This window comes from Panulirus ornatus, chromosome 36 (genome assembly GCF_036320965.1).
Source record: "Panulirus ornatus isolate Po-2019 chromosome 36, ASM3632096v1, whole genome shotgun sequence".
Classification (NCBI taxonomy): Eukaryota; Metazoa; Arthropoda; class Malacostraca; order Decapoda; family Palinuridae; genus Panulirus; species Panulirus ornatus.
The window spans coordinates 9182031-9207136 of NC_092259.1; the positions used below are offsets into that span (position 1 = coordinate 9182031).

Below are 25106 nucleotides of genomic sequence, written 5' to 3' on the forward strand. Positions count from 1 at the left end.
TTCTGAGTATGGATGTGAACGAATGAGGCCTTTTCTAAATCTGTTTCCGACATTACCTCGCTAACAGTTAAACAGCAAATAAGTATGAAAAAAGTCGAGATTTTTTACCGGGCCTTGACTAAATGGTATGAGCCCATAATCCTTGCCTTACCATCTAGCCTGAGAAAACAAAACTCTGTAACTCATGATTGATAACCAAATAAAGTTTCAACAATTTATTTGTCTATCCAAATATATGATACAGAGAAATAGTCTTTGAATTGTAATTATTCATAATTTATCACTCAATGATTTACAAGAAAACTTTGACTGTACACCTATTCATAGCCAGACTATATACACAAAATATGAACAAGCATTGTATAACTTACAGATATAATACAATATAAGTGCCCTTTTAAGCTGCAAATGATGAGGCACCTACAGCATACCCACTTCCTTTAAGTCTCAAGACCTAATTTTGATAGTTTTTATCAACCACTTTCCTATAACACAGCATCTGGTTAAACAACAAAATGTTTGTACCAATCACAGCACTGGACATACTCACCCTTCTGAAAGTAATATTATTTTCAAGTTAAACTTGTAATATATTAATATTTTCTTTTCATATATATACTTTTCAAAAGTTACATACACCTTAAAAATGTAAGCTGTGCTATCTCTTTAGTGTTTCTCATCTCAACCTGTTTCTTTAATTAGCTCAATATTTATGTGAATGTTATTTCAAATGTTATTCAAAAAGCTCCAATTTGTTTGATATCAGTTACAAGTTGATATTATGTATTATGGCTCTTTTCAACCAAAAAGTTATCACAATGCCATCTTGAACAATGGACGTGATTCTGACAAGGTCAACCCCAAAGAATGGAATACCATTAATTCAAACATTTGAATATTAGTAAGTCCAGATAATATTTGCTGGACTTCTGCTATCCAGGTCCTGGATTATCACAACAGTAGTACATTTACATTTTAAACTACTCAGTGATGATCTTTATGTTTACTCAAAAACATCACAGACATATTAGTTTCTTCTTACCATTATATGTAACTTGTTAAATGCATAGAGTATCATGAATTATTACTACAAACTCTGAAGAAATTATAATGTCACCAACTGAACAGTTTAAATTACAGTAAAAGGTTATGACAGACGAATTACTTCATGAAGAAAAATTCTTCACTATGTAAGTTACTATGACTAAGAGCTTTTTCTTTTACGAAGTTCTAATAACCAGCAAAAGACAATAATAATGCCAAATTAATATTCTGACAAACTAAATTACCTATGAAAAAGTAATATCAAATGAAACAAACATTAGGTTAAGAATGAAGCATGCAAACAGGAGTATAATACTGATTACACAGACATTAGCTTATTACTTTTCAATTCAAAAGAGAATACCTCAACTAAAGTTAAAATGGCACAAGAATTTCCTATTTGTAAAATCAAATTTGTCTAAATACAGCTGTTCAATGTAAGGAATTGTGTAAAGGTTTCCAAGGCAGGAGACAGGCTTACAATATTTGTAGGGCTTCAAATTATGCTGTTGAATGCATTCAGTATGGGAAGATGTGAATGTCTGTGGTTACGTTAGGTAATGGGTTTATTAAGTGCAGGTTTTTCTAGGTAAACAATCATGAGGCCACAACGTATGTATATGAATGCTCATCAATGAACACATTTGATTACAAGCTGCTAAAAATTCTTCAAACTGAAATGCTCAAACTTTTAAACTGTCCTGTTTTAATTTCTCCCTATCTATCTGTACATTAAAAATACTGAAGTAGTATTATAGCAATATCCCTTGTTACTCCATAAAAAATCTTGAGTGTACTTGTAAATCAAGCTGAAACCAATCATTTAGAATAGAAAAATATGAAAAAAAGATTGACACTCAAGAAAGTAATGGCATCTGATATTTACTACATTTAGGTAGTATAGAATTATGAAAAAAAAAAAAGGAAGAGCATATACAAAAGAGATGTTAATAATGATGAGTGTTTGATGTGAAGTAACAGTGGCATTAGCTGGAAGTCTTGCATCGCTACCCTTATGTATAAAAGAAAGAAGTCATACATTATCCTAAAATACTTTCACAACTGAAACCCTTGAAGTTCAGGAAGTACATTAAAAGTCCAAGAATGGATGATCATCTAGGACAGGTGCACCAAAAGACATAACAAAAAAAAAAAAAAAATCCCACCTAATACTTCATTCTCAGAAAATGGTCAGCAAGTTACACATACAAAAAAGTCAGATTAACAATATTTGTATATAATATGAGAAAATAATTTTCATGGCTTTGAAAAAACTTATTACTGTAGCTTGAAATGTTTCCTTACTAAATGTTTCAACTACACACATTCAGAAAATCACTACATATACATAAGCGAGGTCATCTGTTGATAAGCCTCTCCAGGTACCTGAGTTACCACACACCTATGCATGTTATTCCATAAGAAATCCAAAAGGAGATTCGCTCAAATTACTTTGCAAGAACTCTGCAAGTGTATTTTGGATTTAAAGTTTCAGAAGTCTTTTAGCACAATAAAACAGAGGCTAATACAAGTACCAAACCATTTATCTGGATAATTTTGAAACTGACTAGTTTTGAATATGGCAGGCTTCGTACATCAAACAGACCCATACTTTAGAAGGTTATTAATTTGTATCTCTTCAATACAATTCCTTTCTTTATTTTTCATCATTTATTTTATATTTTATGTACATATCAGGTCATGTTCCAGAAAATCAGAAAATCCTGAAACTCAAGTCACCTCCAGTCCCAAGCTTTCCAGATAAATGGTTTGGTACCAGTACTATTAGGTATAATTCCTTCTTCTAGATACTGTTAAAACGATGATGTGATCTAGAACAATACATGTGAACAGCAGATCAACATAACTAATGGAAAGGTAATAACTGTGTCCCTTAGTTGATGTACATATGACAGATCACTGAATGGAGCTGGAGTGTGGATGTGATCATACTGCACTAAAATTATGATAAGGGACCCTGTAGTAAGCAGGAAGAGGTGGAAGAGTAAGCTTTTTGAATTTTGATATCACGAGATTCAAGACCCTGACTCAATGTCAATAATCAAACACCTCCTTTGCAACATTCCAAGGTATTGGGTGTTCCTACCATTTGCTAGACTGTAGGATTAAGACTGGGGATCTGTTATGCAAACCTAGTTCCCAAAATAGGCATATGCCTGTATGCAGATCATTATGCCCACACAAATGGGAATGGAGACAATGACAGGTAAACAGACACATTCTCTGAGGCAAATAATAGCATCAAGCTTAAACCTGCAGGCTATTTGATTGTCAAGATGAAGAGGCAATACATGTCTCTAACTCTGTTTTCTAAGGCAAAACAAATGATAACTAACCAGTTTAATTGCTCTATAAAAAGAACAAAAAATGACAAAGCAGGAAGAAGGATTAGTCTTGACCACAAGGGGAAAACCAGTTTTAAAAAATTTGGATTCACTCATTGGAAATATCTTTCGTGTATGATTTTATATATGGCTACCAAAACTCTACAGGCTTATTCTCACATGTGCCATAGGTCTTTAAGCTTAGCACTATCCATTTATCTTGGATTCAAATTTCTCCCACTGGCTGAGGTCTGCCAAAAACTCAAATTCAAACCGAAATACATAATGCTACTTCCATAGTCTTCTTGTCCTAATAATTCTACTTAATTTCCTATTCAATTTTTACAATTAACCCTTTACAAATCCATTATACTTTTCATGTTTTAATTGCTTCATTTTGAATAAATTACGTAATGAGGAACAGCTACACTTGTGTTACAAGAAGAAACAAAGCATGTTGATAAGTAATTTGTTATTACAGGGTCTTTAAATAATAAATACATGAAAGCAATATTGGCAAAAGTGTATAAAGATGCTTTATGCATGCATCAACATGCTTCAGGTGAAAGGAATGGAATACTAGCAAGAGACGGAGCAAAGCAATGAAAAGATTTACTCATCTACAAAAGGCATGAGAATGAGTTAACAGACAAAATTTCACAAACAAATCGAGCCTCCAGTGTAAGTTCTGATAACAGATTACATTACACTGCTATCACAGATACCTTTTTATAATGAAGTCATTTTTGTAGAATCTTTAGCCTACACATACAATGAAGAACAATCAAACGTGATTCACTTTTTTCTCATAAATTAGGAAATTTCACTGTGTACTAATAAGGAATGTCCCAATCATCAAGTACCTTTATTTCATTGTACTTCACTTTTAATCAAATCAAAAACTGGCAATAGACTTTGCTAAAAACAGAACTGAAAGCATGACATATTTACTATTGAGAAAACAATGCTAAATTATTCGTAAGACTGAGTAATCTTGCCTCTTTCACAGAAATGAAAATTATGGAGATCTATGACTCCTATCTGTCAATCCCTGATACAGGTGGAGGGACTTCAATTCCAGCTTAAAAAATACCACACACATACATACACACCAGATGACTATAATCCAAAGTCCAACTAAAAACAAAAAAATTCATGTTTCATGTGTTTGATTCCTAGTCAATAAAGAAAGAAGATAAAACCAAAGTGATCTTGTAACCTTGTAACAAATTGCAATGCACCACTGTTACTTTTATACCCAACACATAATGTCAGTTACCTTTCTTCTAGCAAAGCTGTTTCATTTTTTTTCACATAAGCAAACTCATTCACATTATATCCTAAAATGAGTCCTACAGATTCTCAAAACACGGTCATGCTTCCTAGCTTCACATACTTGCAGGTCTTAACTACCCTGGATTCACTTATCTGGCAGGATCATTCATCAAGGTTATATTCATCTGCTGGAATTACTCAAGTCACTCATTTCCTAGAGATACCTTCTTAAGCCATGCACATGTTTTAAGTTAACCACCTAATCTTTACTAACTTGTCAACATTGTCATCTTATTCTCACTTAGCCTTTCCGCTTCTAAACAACACTGTCATCTGCTACAGTTACCCTTCTATGATTTGCTCATTTATTTGGCAGGATTAGCATGTTAAAGATTACTTCTTTAGACAACAATACCCACTTTCATTTTACAGTCCTTAATGGTGCTGCAACTTCCATGTTGCACATATTATACTCTCCAAAGCCTTTTTAACTTGAGGAAAATTCAACTTGTCAGATTAACTGCATGAGAAAAAAAAAGTAATGTAACTGAATTTACTCATGCATTAGTTAAGCTACTATATCCAGTTCTACAGGAATATTTCAAGCACTGCCACTGATCTCAAAACTAGTTTATGATGATGCATTATATAAGAGTACATCAAGATTCTGCACGGACCAAACTGTTTAAAATGAGGTACTGGTTTGACAGAAATATGACAAAAAAATCCATACTGTAATATTCACTGTAACTAATCTTTACGCATCCACTGTTAATAGTGGCATTCATTTCCCAAACATACAACCTGGAAAGCTAGTGAGGATTTACATCACTGCTCACATCCCAAGTGCTATTTGCCATGACAGTATATATAGAAACGTGGGCAAATCAGCAACTAACCAAGATCATGCCATAAAAAATTTTCTAATATTCCTCCATATTTAGCTCCTATTTTGCCCCCCAAAACTTGGTTATTCACAAAATCATTCTATACGGGCTCTGCAGTATCTTAGTTCAGGATATACCAAAAATGTCATATTTCTTAGATGCAAGGACAGGGAAACCATTAGTGATCTATATGCTATCGCTGGGGATTGGGAGAAAGAATACTTCCCACATATTCCCTGTGTGCCGTAGAAGGCGACTAAAAGGTGGGTGGGTGGGTTGGGGGGGGGGGGGAGAGAGAGAGAGAGAGAGAGAGAGAGAGAGAGAGAGAGAGAGAGAGAGAGAGAGAGAGAGAGAGAGAGAGAGAGAGAGAGGAGGGGGGAGGGGATCCTCTCCTCTCGTTTTTAATTTTCCAAAAGAAGGAACAGAGAAGGGGGCCAAGTAAGGATATTCCCTCAAAGGCTCAGTCCTCTGTTCTTAACACTACCTCGCTAATGCAGGATATGGCAAATAGTATAAAAAAAATATACCAATGGTTTAGGAAATTTAATTCCAATGAAATTCATAACTGTGACTCAATAAACTTGTAAAAGCCACTTGAATTGTACATGAAATCTTTTGCATTTTTAGAGAATAAAAGTAGATGGCACAGGCACTGCTGATATCTGATCATGATTTTGATAATCTATGTCTTTTTCACGAAGACAAAAAGTATAGTTAATCAATCAGAAAAGAAAAGAACTAATCTGATGTTCAAATATGATAGACACCCCTGTAAAAAAAAAAAAATGAAATGAAATGCATATGTAAATCATATACAGCCTGAGAAGGTTATGCTCCTCACCTCACTGGTAGTGGTTGCAGTTGGGTTTATTTCCAAGATATTCCTAACTTCCTTTTCATTCCCATTTCTTGCATGCAAACATTACTACCTTCGTTTTGTTGCAAGTCTAAGAAAAAAAAAAGTTATAACTAGCAACAAAAATCATAAGTTGTAAGGCAACTGGAGAGAAAAGATTTATAGTTAAATTCAACATATGTATGTTCAAAAACTATTTTCCATAAGATACTTTATAATAATCATGGTTAATAAGTACTTGACACATGCATATTCAAAACTATTTTCTGTGATACTTTATACGAATGTAAACTTTGATTCAAAAGAAATATGTCATCCTTTTCAGTAGTTTAAATAATTGCATTTAAGCTTTAAAAAAAAGTCTGACCACTTCTTTACACTCCTGATTACCACATAGTTTTAGCATTATGAAGTACCTTCACATGATATAACCTAAAATCAACTGAGGAAAGTAATTTAATCCACCATGATGTGGTGTAAGAAGCAAAACCTTGCCAGCAACACTTTTTTTAAGGGCTTTGCAATTAGCATTAGTGAATCATACTATGAATCCAGTAGCAAACCTTGACAAACAAACTACCTTCTGAGCTTGAGTGGGAACCATATGAATTTCAGAAACAATCTTCCAAGGTCTTACTGGAACCAAACGGCTGAAATACTCCACCTTTAAAAACTCATAAAATCAGTTATTAGAAATAATCTTCAGAACTGTCACTGGAAGCAAATAAATGCAGGAAAAGTACTTAAAAGCTCTCACGAGAATCATTTAACTAAAATCGATATTCATTGGAACTAAGGACAAACTGTAATGAACAAAGGAAATAATATATTATCATTTCAGCATATAGAATTTGCTCACACACCCAAGGACAGTTATGCTTAGAAATATCACTTCAATAAAAATAAGGAGAATTTGGTACATCAAAATGCACATTGCACACACAGTGGGGGACAGAGAGAGGGGCCGAGTAAGGATATTCCCTCAGAAGCTTAGTCCTCTGTTCTTAGCACTACCTCACTAACATGGGAATTAGCGAATATGTAAAAAATTGAATTATTTACTACACTTAATCACTGTTTCCCGCGTCACTGAGGTAGCGCCAGGAAACAGACGAAGAATGGCAAAATACATACACACATACATACATATACATATTTCATACTATTCGCCATTTCCCGCGTTAGCGAGGTAGAGTTAAGAACAGAGGACTGGGCCTTTGAGGGAATACCCTCACCTGGTCCCCTTCTCTGTTCCTTCTTTTGGAAAATCAAAAAAAAGAAAAAAAAAAAAATGAGAGGGGAGGATTTCCAGCCCCCCACTCCCTCCCCTTTTAGTCGCCTTCTACAACATGCAGGGAAAACGTGGGAAGTATTCTTTCTCCCCTATCCCCAGGGAGTAAGTAATAATAGGGTAAGAGAGATGTGTGGTAATAAAAAGAGTGTGGTTGACAAAGCAGAAGAGGGTGTTTTGAAATGGTTTGGTCACATGGAGAGAATGAGTGAGGAAAGATTGACCAAGAGGATGTATGTGTCAGAGGTGGAGGGAACGAGGAGAAGTGGGAGACTAAATTGGAGGTGGAAAGATGGAGTGAAAAAGATTCTGAGTGATCGGGGCCTGAACATGCAGCAGGGTGAAAAAGGCGTGCAAGGAATAGAATGAATTGGAACGATGTGGTATACCGGGGTCGACGTGCTGTTAATGGATTGAACCAGGGCATGTGAAGCTTAAGGGGTAAACCATGGAAAGTTCTGTGGGGCCTGGATGTGGAAAGGGAGCTGTGGTTTCGGTGCATTATTACATGACTGCTAGAGACTGAGTGTGAACGAATGTGGCCTTTGTTGTCTTTTCCTAGCATACATCATACATATGAGGGGGGAGGGGGTTGTTATTTCATGTGTGGCAAGGTGGGAGAGGGGAGAAAGAATACTTCCCACATATTCCCTGAGTGTCGTAGAAGACGACTAAAAGGGGAGGGCTTGGGGGGGGTGGAACCCCCTCACTCTTATCCCCTTTGCCTTTGCACAATGGCACCATGCAAGCATTCTGCCAATCCTCAGGCACCTCACCATGAGTCATACATAAATTAAATACCTTACCAACCAGTCAACAATACAGTCACCCCCTTTTTTTAATAAATTCCACTGCAATACCATCCAAACCTGCTGCCTTACTGGCTTTCATCTTCTGCAAGGCTTTTACTACCTCTTCTCTGTTTACCAAATCATTCTCCCTAACCCTCTCACTTTGCACACCACCTCGACCAAAACACCCTATATCTGCCACTCTATCATCAAACAACACCCTATATCTGCCACTCTATCATCAAACACATTCAACAAACCTTCAAAATACTAACTCCATCTCCTTCTCACATCACCACTACTTGTTATCACCTCCCCATTAGCCCCCTTCACTGAAGTTCCCATTTGTTCTCTTGTCTTACACACTTTATTTACCTCCTTCCAAAACATTTTTATTCTCCCTAAAATTTAATGATACTCTCTCACCCCAACTCTCACTTGCCCTTTTTCACCTCTTGCACCTTTCTCTTGACCTCCTGCCTCTTTCTTTTATACATCTCCCAGTCATTTGCATTATTTCCCTGCAAAAAATGTCCAAATGCCTCTCTCTTCTCTTTCACTAATAATCTTACTTCTTCATCCCACCACTCACTACCCTTTCTAATCTGCCCACATCCATGCTTCTCATGCCACAAGCATCTTTTTTGCAAGCCATGTATATACATGTATATATTCACACTTACTCACCTCCATCCATTCCCATCGCCATCCCGCCCCACAGGAAACAGCATCGTCATCCCGTGTCAGCCAGGTAGTGCCAGGAAACAGACAAAAAAAACGCCACATCTGCTCACACTCGGTCTCTGGCTGTCATATGTAATGCACCAAAAACCACAGCTCCATATCCACATTCATACCCCATTGACCTTTCCATGGTTTACCCCCAAACATTTCACATGCTCTGGTTCCGTCCATTGACAGCAATAGTTCATAGTGGTGTGCATGATCTAGTATTTGCTGTTAGCCTTTTCCTATGTTAGTGAGGTAATGCCAGGAACAGACAAAGAAAGGCTACATACGCTCACATCCATTCGCTAGCTGTATATATCTCTTCAAGAGAAAACAGACACAAGGTATTTATTGCTTCCATGTACAAAAACATGTATAGGTGACAAATTAAATACAGTTCAGTCTTTAACACAGACAAGGGTGTGTATCATTAAATATACAAAATATATTATCTCACAGTTCAAGTCATAGAAACATAAAATATACTGAATCTAAAGAGAATCATTACTAATATGACAAAGAATACATCTGCATACTCTACTATGGGAAAAAATCTTCAAGAAAATCAAAACTGACCCACAGTGGCCAATGCTGATCACTATGAATTCAATGAAAATGGAAACAAATGTTGCAGAGGCTTGTGTCTCAGGGAAAGGATCCAACCAATACATCTACACAAGAGAAGCCTTATGTATTCTATGTGGCACTTTATAAAAAATATCTACATCATACTTGTGGTAAGATCTGTGCCAAGCTACTTTAAGTTATGGAAAGGAGTTTCAATATTAACATTTTTGTATAGGAACTTGATAAATCTTAGTCCTGGGAAAGTAACTTCATGATCAGTATGCACAAAACGTTCAGCACAGTAATATCAATTCAAATGATGGCTCACAGGTAAAAAAAAAAATTCACAATATGATCAAGTCACTTTGACCCAATAAATAAAAAGTTTATTTCTAAAAGCTTCATAGGATACTGTGAAAAAAGCACACCTCCCTTGTTCTGACATACAGCAAGTATAAGACATGAAAAATTATTCAGAGGCTTAAAAGAATGCAGCAAGATCAACACCACTTTCCCAACTCTAAAAACAGAAGTATATTAATGATGATATACTATAGTGACAACAAATGTTTGAAAAAAGATCCTGCATGACGCCCTGCTACGAGAAAAATAATACACCACTAAAATCTGAATATGTATCTAGAAGATACTAATCACAAACTTTAAGACAAAAAATATATAAAACGTTTCATAACAACAGTAACATGTATGAAGAGTGAACTGCAGGAAGAAAGCCAATGCTTCATTTGTAAAACAGTTTTATCAACAGGATGAATTCTTCCGACAATGTTCTAATATTGCTGTTTGATGTGAATATATGCTCTATATAGATGGGTGCTTACAAGCAATTACAAATACAGAACCATCAAAAGGTATATATCAAGAAATTCCAACAAATGCTTAGTTAATGATGATGGACTAAAGAAGCTGAAGTTACGGAACAAATATATGAAAGTTCTCTGGACCTTGGTTTTCTTGATAGATGACTACTTAGAACAGAACTACCTAAAATTATGGAAGCTGGAAGACTACAGGAACGCTTGGGAATATTGAGTACATGTATCCGCTCAGACATGGATACTGATAACGGGGTTTTTCTGTCCTTTATGAAAGTTTGAAATGCTCATAAAATATCTCATAAAAATTGAAAAAAAGTACTGCTTTTCAAACCATTCACAAAAGTAACAGAAAATGTGAAATTTGGTATGTGTTGTGACAATATCAGGTATTAATTATCATTATCATTTTTTTCATAAATCATTTATATATGTCTACTAATCAAGAGTTTTAACAAGAACATACATATCAACTAATACATGAATCCACAAAAATGCAAAACATAATTAAGTTGTAAGAGGATCATTTTTCAAAATAAAAAATACTGTGCAGAGGTCTACAACTTTAAATTTTGGGACGTTATAAAAAGAAAAACAAAAGCAGCAGCAGCTATTGACCGAAAAACAAAGTTTACTTGCAAAAACATAGAATATGCTTCCAAAATACAGAAAAACTAGTATGTATAAGCATTCTGAAACAGCAATAGAGAACAGTTTATCAAAAGGACTGCATATGATTCACATGGGAGCAGCAGAGAGAATTCCCACTGAACTTTGCTTAAGGGTACTATTATGATAAGCATGTTATTTAAACATTTCTTCACCAGTTTTAACTATGAAAAAATTTCCATTAAGTACACACTTAAAGCACACTGCTACATAATGTTACAAAGCGAACAATAGGTGCTGGTCTACTTTAAAGTATCTGGCAACATGGCCAGTATGAGGCAATGCCAGCATCCTCAGATCTAGGGTTTGTTTGTGTATTATATAGTGATGATCAGTAAGAAAACCAAATCACTTAAACATCAGTAAGAAAATTTCCAATCTAATGAACAAACTACAAAAAAGCTGTTCCCAGCTAAAATTCAAACTAAAAACTTAAGGTCCTAAGGCAGTGATAATTTCAGTGAATCAAAAGTTTGAATAATGAAGACTGCATCACCCTATACATCTATGAAGCATGCTATCTATGGCAAAAATGAAAGGAAAATTATTCAATATCTATATCAATATCTACTAAAATATGTGTGAATTAAACTCAAAAGCAATGATTTAAAAAATCTCAACGCCTAACTAACCAAATTTCACAATGCTCAGTGGAAAGAATGTCAAGCAAAGTGATACACATAAATTTACTTTATTTATATAATAAACAAATCTATCTTCCACTATGGAAAATGTTATAATAAAATCTTATAAATGTTCAGTATTACCAACATACTAAGAAGTACCATACAATAATCTTAAGATGCAAAATTCCCACAATTACACACAGCAATCACTCAGCAAAATATGATGTGAAAGTTAAACACAGAGCACTGAACTAAATTTAAAGTGAACATTAAAGCTGCAAATAATTATAGGGATATCATGTCTTCCAACACTCTAGAACAGCATCAGTTTGAGCCATATCTTATACAATCCTCCAGCAGACACCAAAAAATATCAGTTTAAGATGTAAGTCCCAAGAAACTCCAACAGAAATGTGACAATGTGATATTTTCCAGAGCCCTCTAAAGACATGAGAGGTAGTGTAAGGTAAATGATTCACATGAAGCAAGTTCTATACCCTCCAGCAAACAAAAGAAAGTATTATTGTAAAAATATGATCCATAACTCTCCCTGAGACTGCAGGGTGTTACTGGAAACATAATTGTGGGTAAGCATAATGAGTCAATCTGAGTCTCTTTGATACATCACTTTGTCACTGTATATCATGTTCAACAACCGCAAAATAAGAATGAAGTTTGTCGATGCAAAATACATCTTTCATAAGCCTCCACTAAAATTCAAAATTATCACTGCAAAATATTTCTTCCATAATCCTTATCTTGAAATGTAGTGTAAATGTGAGATTTACTTTCCATAAGCCTAAGATGTAATGCAGGGCTCTTATGTGCAAGTTATCTCCCAAAACCTTGCAGGGCACAAGAAGTTTCTAAATGTAGTCTTCACATCCTCCAATATGCCGGGAGATACAGACATGAGATATAACCTTAAAAACGAGTTATTATATTCGAATACTAAAAGCAATATAAAAAAAATCTACAGGGCTCCATCATTCAAGCAAGCCCTTGATGCCTTTGATGACCCTATGTTTGGGTGTTAACCAAACTCAAACACTTAGCACCTGCTTTACAATAGAGGTAAAAAAGAAAGAAAAAAAAGTGTCTATTCCTAAAATGTTTCTAATGGGTAAAGAATATTATTTCAAAAAATGAAACATCTGCATATAATGAGAAAAAAAAGTAGCTGAAATTCTAAAAAGAGGTATGTAATAAGAAAATTACCCTGAATGATATCATATAACATGTAGTATGAAACCAAGACTTATGGCCTCCCAGACTTGACTATATTATCAAGGATTTTGGGAATACATCAGCAGTATAACTCCTTCATTTGTTAGTAAACCATACCACGGTTCAACATCCAACAGCTTATGATAAACAGATCAATTATCTTGTACAAAACCAACAAAGCTCCATCATGAATTTGGAAATAAACCAATGGTGACTGCTCTGTTATTAATGAACCAAAAGAGATTAGCCGTGAAGTTTCTCATCAACCAGATGTCCTCATATGATTATCAGTTTTACTAAACCAATACAACTCAATCAACAAGTTCTTAGTCATTCTAAATGAGTCCATCCAATTGCAGCTGGATCATTTAACATGATCAAAAAAATTTATCAAAAAACTAAAATAAAAACTGCAGGTGTTTAAAAAAAAAATATTCAACATTCATTTACTATATATACAAGTAGCTACTAGTAGCAGTTATAAATTTCATCAAAAATTTTCTTGCATATTATGAAGAGTGCATATAACATTCATACTTTCACGAAAAGCTAATGCAACAAATTATTGGATGAGCAAACAAAAATCTAAAATATACGAAAATTATCCACCAAAAAGACAATCAATTTCAAATGTTTCAGAGTAATAACCTTTAAGAGGTAACCAGCCATGTAAATCCCATTTGTAAAACCAATTAAACTTTATTGCTTTAACAGAGTTTTCCTTTTCCACACATTTTCTTTCAGCTACTGTCAATATTGGTGAAGTTAACAAGACCTCCCAGAATATTTTTCAGAATAGTGCAGGTGTAGACAAGCAGCAGTGTATGAAAAAAAATTCAGAGCAGTCCTACATAAACTAGCCATAACTCAAGGTACGAGACCACGTGTATATCTATTCATAAGACAGAAATCAATCTTTAGTTGCCCAAAGTACACAGGAGCAACCCAAAAGAACAGATATGAAACAAGGTAGTGCAAGTAATGAGAAAATCAAAATAACTAATGTCATAAGGGATGTTGGAGGACAATGAATATGTTACATATGTGTCTGTATGTTGTTTGAAGGGATGACTCTACTGTGTATAAAGTGTGATTTTTTAAACATCAAAGCAGATGAATGTGTTGCATGTAAGCAGTGTCATATGGAGCAGACATAACATGTAAAAAGGACTTTTTAGAGAAACGAGTACACTGTTTGTGAGTGGAATGTTAAAACAGATAAATAAACTGTAAAGAACATATTTAGCATGTACAGTGGAATTTCTGAAAGGATGATTGTATTACACAGAGGGTGAAGTGAGTTCAAAGGGATAAGTGCACTGTGTCAAGAGGAATGTTACTGGGGATGACTGAGGGAAACATTGAAACAGAAGAGCAAAGTTTATGCAGAAATGCATCAGGAAGTGGGCATTTCCAGGCTCCCACTGCAATTGGTTACAATGTGAGTAAAAAGTCACCTTCAACGAGGCTGAATCACCATCAGCAGACAAAAATGGTACAGCACTGTTGAGGAACTTTTTATCCTAAATGACACCCTCTTCTCTTCCTACTCACAAAACATGATTGAGGACATGGTTAATGCAGACAGCTTACATAAATTGAGGAAGTTGTATGACAGTAGAGAGTGTTAAAAACAGGGGCTACACGAGTATAAAGCTCCCTCCCCATATGGTGTACACAGGTAATTACAAATGGGAAATTACACACATGCTTTAATCTCCTCATAAAAATCATCCATGCTCTAATCTCCTTATAAAACTCCCCTAAGCCTTAATCTCCTCATAAAACTCCTCTCTGCTTCAAGCAGCTTTCCTCCCATGCAGTACGTACATTCCATCTTCCACAATGGATCTCCATCAACCTTACATGCATTCTCCAGATCCACAAATGGCACATACAAATCCCTCCATTTCTCCAAGTATAATTTCTCAATTTTTTCATATCAAACACCGAATCAAGACATCCTCTACCACTCCCTACACCATGCTGTCCCTCTTCAGACTGATGCTCTGTGCAAGCCACAACCCTCTCTCCATTAAAACTTAAAGCTTTACTGAAGAAATTTATCCCTCTGTAGCCTGAACAATTACTTTTGTCCCATTTGCCTTTATAAAATGGCATTATATGGACATTTTGCCAATCCTCAGGCACCTCACCTTGTGCCTCACATACATGGAAAATCCTAACCAACTAATCAAAAACAATGTCAACTCTCTCTAGAAATTGAACCACAGCCTCAAACACTCTCACCAAAGTTCATCTTATGCATGGCTTTCACTATCTCTTCTCTTTTCACTAAACCACTTGCCTTGACTCTCTTGCTTTGCATACTGCCATATACAAAACATCTTGACATCTGCCACTATATCATTTAACACATTCATCAATCCCACAAAATATTCATGCCATTTCCTCTTCATTTCTTTCTTATTTGTTACCACATCCCCTTAAGCCCCCTTCACTTATGCTATAAACTGTATATTCTTTTTTATCTAATAATAACCCCAGGACCTCTCTCAAAGACAATCCTGGCATTATCTATGACCTTTTCAACAGGTTCCTGCAGCCAAAGGCTGCAGTACTTCCAGCAGCATGGAAATATGGACTCCTTTGGAGAGAGGGATTCTTTGACACATCTGTACTCCTAATGATACAGCCTCACCACAGGTGACTTTCCACCCATGGTGTTACCAAATGCAGGCAAAGTTTGGTAATGCTCATTATCATTATGGTTTCACTTACTCTCTCACTGTCATGTATAATGCACTGAAACCATAGTCCCATATCTACAACCACATCTTACAGACCTTTCCTTAGTTTCCTCTGACCAATTCAGATGCCCTGGTTCTGCCAAGTGTCAACCACACTACTCTAATTTACTTTAATCCTTGCATGCCTAACACCCTCCTGCATGTCCAGGCCCTAAACCTTCAGAGCCTCTTTCACTCCTTATATCTCTTCCTTGATTTTCCAATTTTCCTTGTTCCTTCCACTTATGACACGTATTCTCATGTTCCCAGTGATGGATGTGTAATGTCACCATAACTGTTTAACCTGTGTATGGACAAGGTGAAGATAGAAATAAATGCAAGAGTCTTACAATGAGGGACAGATCTATGGTATGCTGATGGTAGGGTTGCCCAGCAAGCAAATCAGCTGCTGTTTGCTGGGGGGGAAAAAAAGAAGAAGAAGAAGAAGAAGAAGAAGAAGAAGAAGAAGAAGAAGAAGAAGAAGAAGAAGAAGAAGAAGCTCTTGAGGTTGAAGAGAAAGTTTGGGTGCAAGTCTGAAAGGATAATGATGAGTGAATGAGAAAAAAGTACAGTAATGAGGCATAGCAAGGAAATGAGAAAAGATGGTTTTGTGTGCAAGTTTGAATGATGAAGGACCTGGAGTGCATTAGGTACCTGGGATACAACTTGGCAGCAGATGGAAACATGGAATGAAGCGAGTCAAATGATGGAAGAGTTGGCTGAGGTCCTGAGGGCATTAAGGGGCATTTGGAATGAGAGTTCAGCAACTGCTAAGGTAAAGATGGGTATCTCTGAAAGTACAGTTGTCCATACAAGTGTTATACTGATGTGAGTCTTGGACCTCAAAACAAAAGAAAGGAGGAAGGTGGATGCGCTGGAGATGATATTCTTGAAGACATTATGTGGTATGATGTGGGTTAATCATATGAGTAATTAATGCAAGAGAAAAGTGAGATAGCAAATGCTGTCTGACTAAAGAGTTGACTATCTATCTATCTACCTATCTACATCTCTGATGCCTGTACTCTTTAGGAACTCCCTTAAGGGAATGGTCACAGCAAAAGTCTCTATAACTGGTGAACTCCAGAGCTACTTTTTAGCATTCAATGCCTTACCCTTAACAGATATGAACTCCAGCCCAGTGTTTTCAGAGGCTCCTACCTAATATTTCTAAAGACAACTTCTACATAATATGTTTGCCTACTTGGTACAAAACAAGGCAAATTTTGTTGACTATGTGCGCTAAAATGGTTTGGACATATGGAGATCACAAGAATGAGATAAGGACCAATAAAGGATTGATGTAAAAGTGGGGGAAGGAAGGGAAGGGAAAGGAGAGACTGAGGGGATGGAAGGATGGAATGACAGAAAGTTTGGGGTATCTGGGGCCTGAACATTAAGGAAGGTGATACATGGGCATGGGATACAATTAATAAAAATTGGATTGATATGGTACACAGGGTGACAAGCTGCCAAAAGACTGAATTAGAGAAGAAAAGGTAAAGGTAAACTATGGAAAATTCTGTGGGGCTTGGCTTCAATTAGTAGACTTTTGTTTCAATATTTCATACAAGCCACCTTAAATGGAAGTATTCTTATGACACTACCATTCATTTGTTCCTGATGCTACCCTACAAAGATGGGGGAAGAAATTAAGTATATAAGAAATAATTTCAACAAAGTCTACTTTTCAAGATCAGAATTTTATAATGGAGCTGACTGTAACAACAATTCATATGTTTTGCATTCACTTTTTATCATCAAGTGTTCTGATTCTTGATGTCAACGACAAACTACACTACCTATCAGAGAAAGCACAATTCTACTAATCTATGCATATCCAAAAAGACACTGCCCACATTTAAAGCAAGGTAGCATTTGTCAAATCCCCTAAAAGTACTTCAGTCACTGCATATCTTTGCACATCAAAATAAACAGTTGACTGACCATAAACATGACAGTAGTCAGGGATCATGGGAAGAAAAGGAAAAAATAGGTCAACTGATTTGCAAGTCAGAAAAGCAAGGATGGAAAGAAGTGAATATGAAAGTACTTTAATAAAGTTAACTGTAGAAAAAGAAGATATTGGATAAATCATATGCAAGAATGTGTTTGCTAAAAGAGTAAATCACACTCCACAGAGCAGGGGAAAAAATATATCATAACAATTACATATCTTAGTGACAACAATGAATGAAGGTATTCATACACTTTATAGATACACTCTTTCAAGTACTAATTATGGAATGAAAAAAAAAAAATCAGTCACATTCATGGTTCAAAAGATACATATAAGATACGTATGACTATCCACTTTTGGAAAAATAATTCCATTTAAAAATTTCACTTCCTAAAATCAAGAGCATTATTCAAGGAGTACAGAAGAAGGGCTGGTAAAACTTAATACACCAGCTTAGGCACCTATTAATAGCAAATCAAGACAATTCATTCACTGTCACTTGCTTTGCTGATAAACTTTTGCAAGTCCCACATTCAGTCAGATGAGGCTGTGTTGTCTTTGTAATGACATCACTCTTGAGACATGCCTATAGAGGGCAGTTTCAAGCCCTTTGGGCAAAGCTCACGGTGAATAAAACCACCTTTGAACTGACTGGCCATCATAGAATTCCTCTAGTAAAGACAAACAATAATACCACAGTATCACGGCAACACACACCCACGCTGTGCTAAGCTCTGCACTAGGAATTTGGGATGACCAGGATGTTGTAAAGGTTGTCCAGAGATCAGCAACATATGCCATCATTTCCTGAGGCTACACAACTGTCCCACCCGAGGCCACTGGACCTCCACCCATGGCCACAGCAGTTGTTGGACTGGGAGTTGAGTGTTGATTGCTACCAGGCTAAAAAAGAAATTGCTATTATAGTCTGCAGATGTAATTACAAAGTGAGATATAAGAATATAGTAAGAATAATCCTAATTTCCCATGCTATAATGACAGCTTATGAATACATCAAATTTCACAGCTTCATCTTTAAATATGGTATACTCAAAAGAAACTTGTCTGGTATTGAAATGTAAGAAGTCAATCTTTACCAATTTCCAGCACTTAATATAAGACCCGAATTTCATATTTGCTACCAATACCCTATAATAAGTGTATCTAAGTACTGGCAACATGATTTTACCATAGTCCTCATGTCATATCATAACCTAATTGACTGTTCATCTCAAACTCTTCCAAAAACCAGAATTTATTTTCATACATGTTCACCATTTCCCACATGAGCAAGGTAGCTTTCAATGGATACCTCTATTCAATGTATTGAAAAAATCAAAATGTCTCTCTATCAATCAATTATCGTTACTCCACTCTCAGATTAATGGGGTAATTAAGGTGTACAAAGCTTCCACATCACTCAGACACAATCTAAAACCATGCCTTGTGTGTTAAAAGTGAAACATGGACTTCTTGTAAAAGGATCATTTCCTTCACTTTACATAGATGATTTGTCAACTGACTCCAAAGCCTCTATTGCCAAAACCTACATATATAAAATGCTCCCATTATATCCAACTCCCAATCATTCCTCTATCATCTTCATCTGAAATATCATTCTCTCATTACATCTATCCATGTCTTTCATGGTCTACCTCTTACCCATTGTATCTTATATCTTCAAAATGTCTCTCTGATCAGCCTATCATCTACATATTCTACATGATTTTACCAATCTAAAAGACTTTAAACCATACAACTTTCTAATGATTTCTTCAAACATCATAACCTTCTCATCTTCATTCTTGATTTTACTTATTTACCTAATTCAAACTATACTTCAGAAATCAAATATCTCTACTGCTCTCATTTTCTACCTACCCTTACCTATATAAACTTTGGTTTCACAGCCATCCATCACCACTGCGACAAGCAATCCCTCATGCAAACTTCTTGCGTGTTCTACTCTTCCATTTTTTCCATTCAAAAGAGCCTTCAGTGTATCCTCAATTTTTCTCTCTTTCATAAAACTACTTTCAACTCCAACCTTCCCATTACCATCCTTAATAAGCTTCACTCCTTAAATCTAAACTCATCCGATACTTCCAATTCACTTTCATTTTATGCAAGCCAATTCTAAAAGTCCCTTCCTTTTCAAAAACTAGTCTTACATTTATTCATATTCACTCTAAACATCATTCCCCAACACACATCACTAAATGAGTCCAACACCCTATCCAGCTCTTGCTCTGAATTTACTAACACATGATCATCCACATACATCAGTTGTGGCAGCTTGCAATCTACTTTTCCAATGGTATCACATCGCAGTCATCCCACCTTGAACTTATTTCATTATTTCACACAGTGCTCACTCTATAAACACATTAAATTACCAAAGTGACATTAAAACCTGATTTCCTCCAACATATACTTCAAATCATTCACACAAACCTATACTTACGTATGCACTATTTTCACTATAAAAGCTCCTTATATCATCTACATGTCTTCCATGCATAACATGAAGAAATCAAAACTTTCCATAGTATCTTCCAATTAACTTTATGTCTTTTTCTAAATCAATAAAAGCTGCATGCTCATCCTTAATCTGTAAAACTTTCCCAACTATCTGTTTAAGTACAAAAATCCGATCTATAAACCCTCTTACTTTCTTAAACTCACTTGTTTCACACCAACAATCTTATCAATCCTTAGATGGCATAGCAGTTTCACATCTACTCTCCAACATCCCACTTATTATTCCAACTAGGCCCCGTGCTTTTCTGTTCATTAAGAAGATTATTGCTCTTAAAATAATCAATTCCTCCTTTGTACAAAATTTCTTCCTCTGTCATACAACCATTTCTTTATCTCTCCTTAGCTCTGTTCTTACTGAACCAACAGACACATTTCTTGCTCCATATCCAATCAGATCTTTCAATGCTTTACTGATCTCTTAAAAGCTTTATCATTTCTTACTAACTTTCATCCAGATTTGTCTACTATACATTTACTTCTTATGCATACCACAGACAAAAGAATGGCCCAATCATGGCTATCTCATACGTGCCACATTTTTTTTGTACTTGTTTGGCATTTCAAACACAGAGGAAGAACCAAGAATAGACAGAAAAATGGCATCATTTGCTCATATTCACTATATAACTGTCATGTACAATACACAGAAACCAATGCTCCTTATCCATGGACAAGCCACACAGACCTTTCAGTGGTCTCCCCTAACCACTTCATAATTCTAGTTCACCCAACTGACAATACATCATTCATATTCACTCTATCCCATAAGCACTACATACCCTCCTGAAAGTTCAGACCCTGATAACTCAAAAGCATCTTTCACACCATCATTCCAGTTCCTCTTTGGTTTTCTACTTTTCCTTGTTCCCTCCACTTTTGAAAATAATAACCTCTTTCTCACTAACTCATCACTCATCCCATATAACCAAACCATTTCAGCACATCCTCTTCATCTCTCTCACACATTATCTTACAACCAAATTTTCTCATCATTTTTTACTTAACTGTCCTCACACCACATGCTGTCCTCAAATATTTTATATCCAACACATGCATCCTCTTCCATACTCTTTTATACAGAGCCACATCTCACATACATACAACACAGCTGGGAAAACATACCCATCTTCACCATCACAGGTAGTAATCTCTTTTTCCATACACTCTTCTAAGCACCCGAAATCTTAGTCTTCTCATCCACCCTATGGCTTACTTCAGTTTCCATGGTTCCATCCACTAATATATGCACTCCCAAGTCTCTGAAATATTCCATTTCCTCCATGTTCTCTCCATTCAAACTCACATTACATCCAACCTATCTCTTCCTATGATAAACTTAATAGCTTTAATTGTGTTCACCTTAATTATCAACTTTCTCTTTCCACACATTCCACCAAAACCAGACACCAGCTTCAGCAATTTCTGTAACCAGAGATATGTCATTATCAAACAGTACCTGACTCACCTTCCCTCCCTCACCATCCCATCCCTAAGCAGATTACACGGTCATACTTACATCACACACACTTGCCAAAGACCCACCCTCACCCAAAACCAAACTCCCTCCTCTCTTCTCACTCACAAACATGCCTTACTCTCTCTTTATAATAGCTCACTTTTCTTGTAGCTTTTCTTCCACAAAATATATTCAAAACACCTTCCACTAAATATCTCTTTTACCCCAATCATGCACTTTCTTCGTGACAACAAAAGCCACATACAGATCCTTCTAGTTTTTTAAGCATTTCTTGAACAAATTCTTCAAAACAAACACCTGATCCAAACATCCACTACTGCACCTTCCTCTTGACTTCCTACTGCTTTCTCTTGTACATCTGCCAATTATTCGCATTCCCTCCTTGCAAGTAATGCCCATATACCTATGTTCTATCTTTCACTAACAATTCAATTTTCTCATCCCACCACTCACCTCTGTTTCTAACATGCCCACATCCCACCTGACACATACACACTTGTCTCACATATATAAGCACTGCATCCCTTAATAACTCCCATTCTTCACCAACTTCAGTAGTTTCCTTTACTTTCTCCATTTGCCAACCTTCATCCAATTTCTCCGAGTATAACATCACATAATCCTCTTTTCCAATGTCACTCATTTCTGCTACCTCCACCCATCCACAGAGTTCCCTTTTTTCCCAATGCCTCAACACCTTTCACCCTCGCCTCCATCAAGTAATTATCACACATCCCCTCTGCCACCACTCTCAGCACATTCACATTCAAAAGTCTTTTTTTAGCACACCTATCAATTAGTAAACAATCTAATATTGCCCGCACACCACTTACCCTATCAACCCATGTATAATCATATATGTTCCTCTTTTCAAACCAGGAATTCCTAATCACCAGTCCATTTTCCATATACAAGTCCAAAAGGTGTTCACTGTTTCCCTTTTTCTTGGTTCCCCCAATTACCCTAATCATATCTTCAACTGCAACATCATCCACTTTTGGGTTCATATAATTCATCACTTACATATAATTCCTCCCATTAAAATTGCTGACACACACACTCTGCTCCACTCAAAATATCTGTCACTCTTTCTCACTCCTCTCATTACTAGATATATAAACACTAACAACAATCCATCTCTTGCAATGTACTTTTACTTTTGCCCACATCAGTCTGGGGCTCACTTCTTTATATTACTTCATACACTGCCATATCTCCTTCAGCAGAAGTGCCACCTAATCTAAAATAAACTTTAAAAGTTACCCATTTCTACTGTTCTTATCTTTGACCTATTCTGACCTATATGCATTTGGGTGATACATCCATATACCAGTGATGGGATCAGTACTCCTTTTTATGCTAGATTCTTCTATACACAATTTATTTTGCCACTCAACTGAGTTTTAAATGCACCCATATATTTCTCCATTGCATGACTCTATATTCAATGTCAACTTTCCAAATTACATTCCATATTAAACATATTCCCTAAAATATCTAAACCCATCTGCAACATCCAGTTCTTCAACATGCAAACAGATCTCCCTTCCTCTACAAAAACACAGTCATCTAAGAAACAAAATTAATTTAGATATGCTATGTAATATCTGTTTCCAGGTCAGCATCAAACCATTAATTCATTATCCAATTAAGTTGGTGAATTTTCTAATTACTGTCCTATGACTTGTATTACATAGAAGGAATTATTCTGATCAATTGCTAAAAATCTCAATTTGGATTCACATTCCCATATGAATTCTTCCCTGTAAAATTATTCCCTACAGAAATTTCTGGTATCTCTACTGATATCACCCATCACTGCAGATGTATACCTAGAGAACAACCAAACAATACTGGCTATAATATGGAAACAGACAAGTACCTCACCTGCTTCCCTGGTCGACACCAGGTGAGTACACAGCCATCCTGACAGGAGGTAATCACACAGTCTTCTCTAAAGACAAGACCAGAGAGCCGTTCATGCCCAATTTTTTTGCATATCATGGGCTCTAACAGAGGACACTCATCTAACCGTGGACAGAGGGAAGTACCCATAGGCTTGTGGGACTCATCGGGCGGCAATGTTGATCCTCCAACTTGATTTTTATTTACAGATCCTTTACAGTTTTGTGTTGAATTTTTCGATGCTAAGCTGAGGCTTCGTTTATGGTCCTTATCACCCTTTTCTTTATCTTTCTTCTCACCAAAGTTGAGGTTAGCCAATTTGGCAGTTAATGAATTGGTTGAATGAGAGTGGTGGGAAGAATCACTACCAACAGAGGATTCTTTCACACTATTGCATTTGGCATTTGCTGTGGGCTGTCCAGTCTGAAGTGCACCTGTTCCCACGGTACCACTCCCCTTTCCACTACCACTTACAACTGTACTTGATCTTGGCCGCAAGTAAGGCTGTGTTAAAACATCGTCCTTGAGGTCCCACAAACACAGCAATGTGTCCTGACCAACTGAACCAAGCCGATAACTTGTTACAGATAGCCCCAGTCCATCTGAGGCTAAAGAGTTCCTGTTTGAATTAGGTCTCGAATTTGAAGCACTATTGTTTGCTTTACTACCTCTTACATCATTACCTATGCTATTATGTTTGGTTGTATCTTCATTACACACATCAAAACCATCCATATCACTATATAAAGTTGTATATGAATCAAATGCAACCACTGTGACCCAGCTTTTGTGTCCCTGCCCTCTGGCCACAACTCTCTTTTCATGAAATGACCAAACTGTAATGAGGTCATCCTCACCACCTGTCACAACATAACGACCATCTGGTGACCAGCAAACACATAATAAGCCCCCATAGTAACTTCTAGCACTACCCACTAAGTCCATAGTATCAAAGTTAAAGACTTTCAAGTTACCGTCTTGGGACACCACAGCCAAGTATTTTGAGCATGGTGAGAAAGCAAACTCATTAATGCTTCCCTCACCAACTACCCATCTATAAAGTGGGTTTCTAGTACTTTTGGTTTTACACGTATAGACGGAGTAGCCCTCGCCCTGTTTGAAGAGCTGGTAATGGGGTCTATCGACACCACACATAAGTTCTTCATTATATGTGTACATATGTCCACTGCTATGGGAAGCCAGGAACTGGTTAGGAGAGCCCGGTATCCATCGAACACAAGTCACTTTTGTCTTGTCTATTAATCTCTGGAAAAATGAGAAAGCATAAGTAGAAGATTCATGTATCATACTTTGATACAAAGATACCATG

At 36.3% G+C, this 25106-nt stretch overlaps 1 protein-coding gene across 3 annotated transcripts in view; it reads right to left on the reverse strand.

Annotated features, from left to right (window-relative positions):
* Positions 1–200: 200 nt before the first annotated feature.
* Positions 201–25106, reverse strand: part of LOC139760308 (WD repeat-containing protein 20) — a 55493-nt gene continuing 30587 nt past the window's right edge. For all 3 annotated transcript variants that reach the window (XM_071683296.1, XM_071683298.1, XM_071683295.1), the window contains exons 3-4: positions 23759–25042; positions 201–18756 (exon numbers count right to left, since the gene is read on the reverse strand). In XM_071683296.1, the coding sequence (XP_071539397.1) occupies positions 18667–18756; positions 23759–24955 (1287 nt within the window). In that variant the 5' untranslated portion in view covers positions 24956–25042 and the 3' untranslated portion in view covers positions 201–18666. The remainder of the gene's footprint in view (positions 18757–23758; positions 25043–25106) is intronic.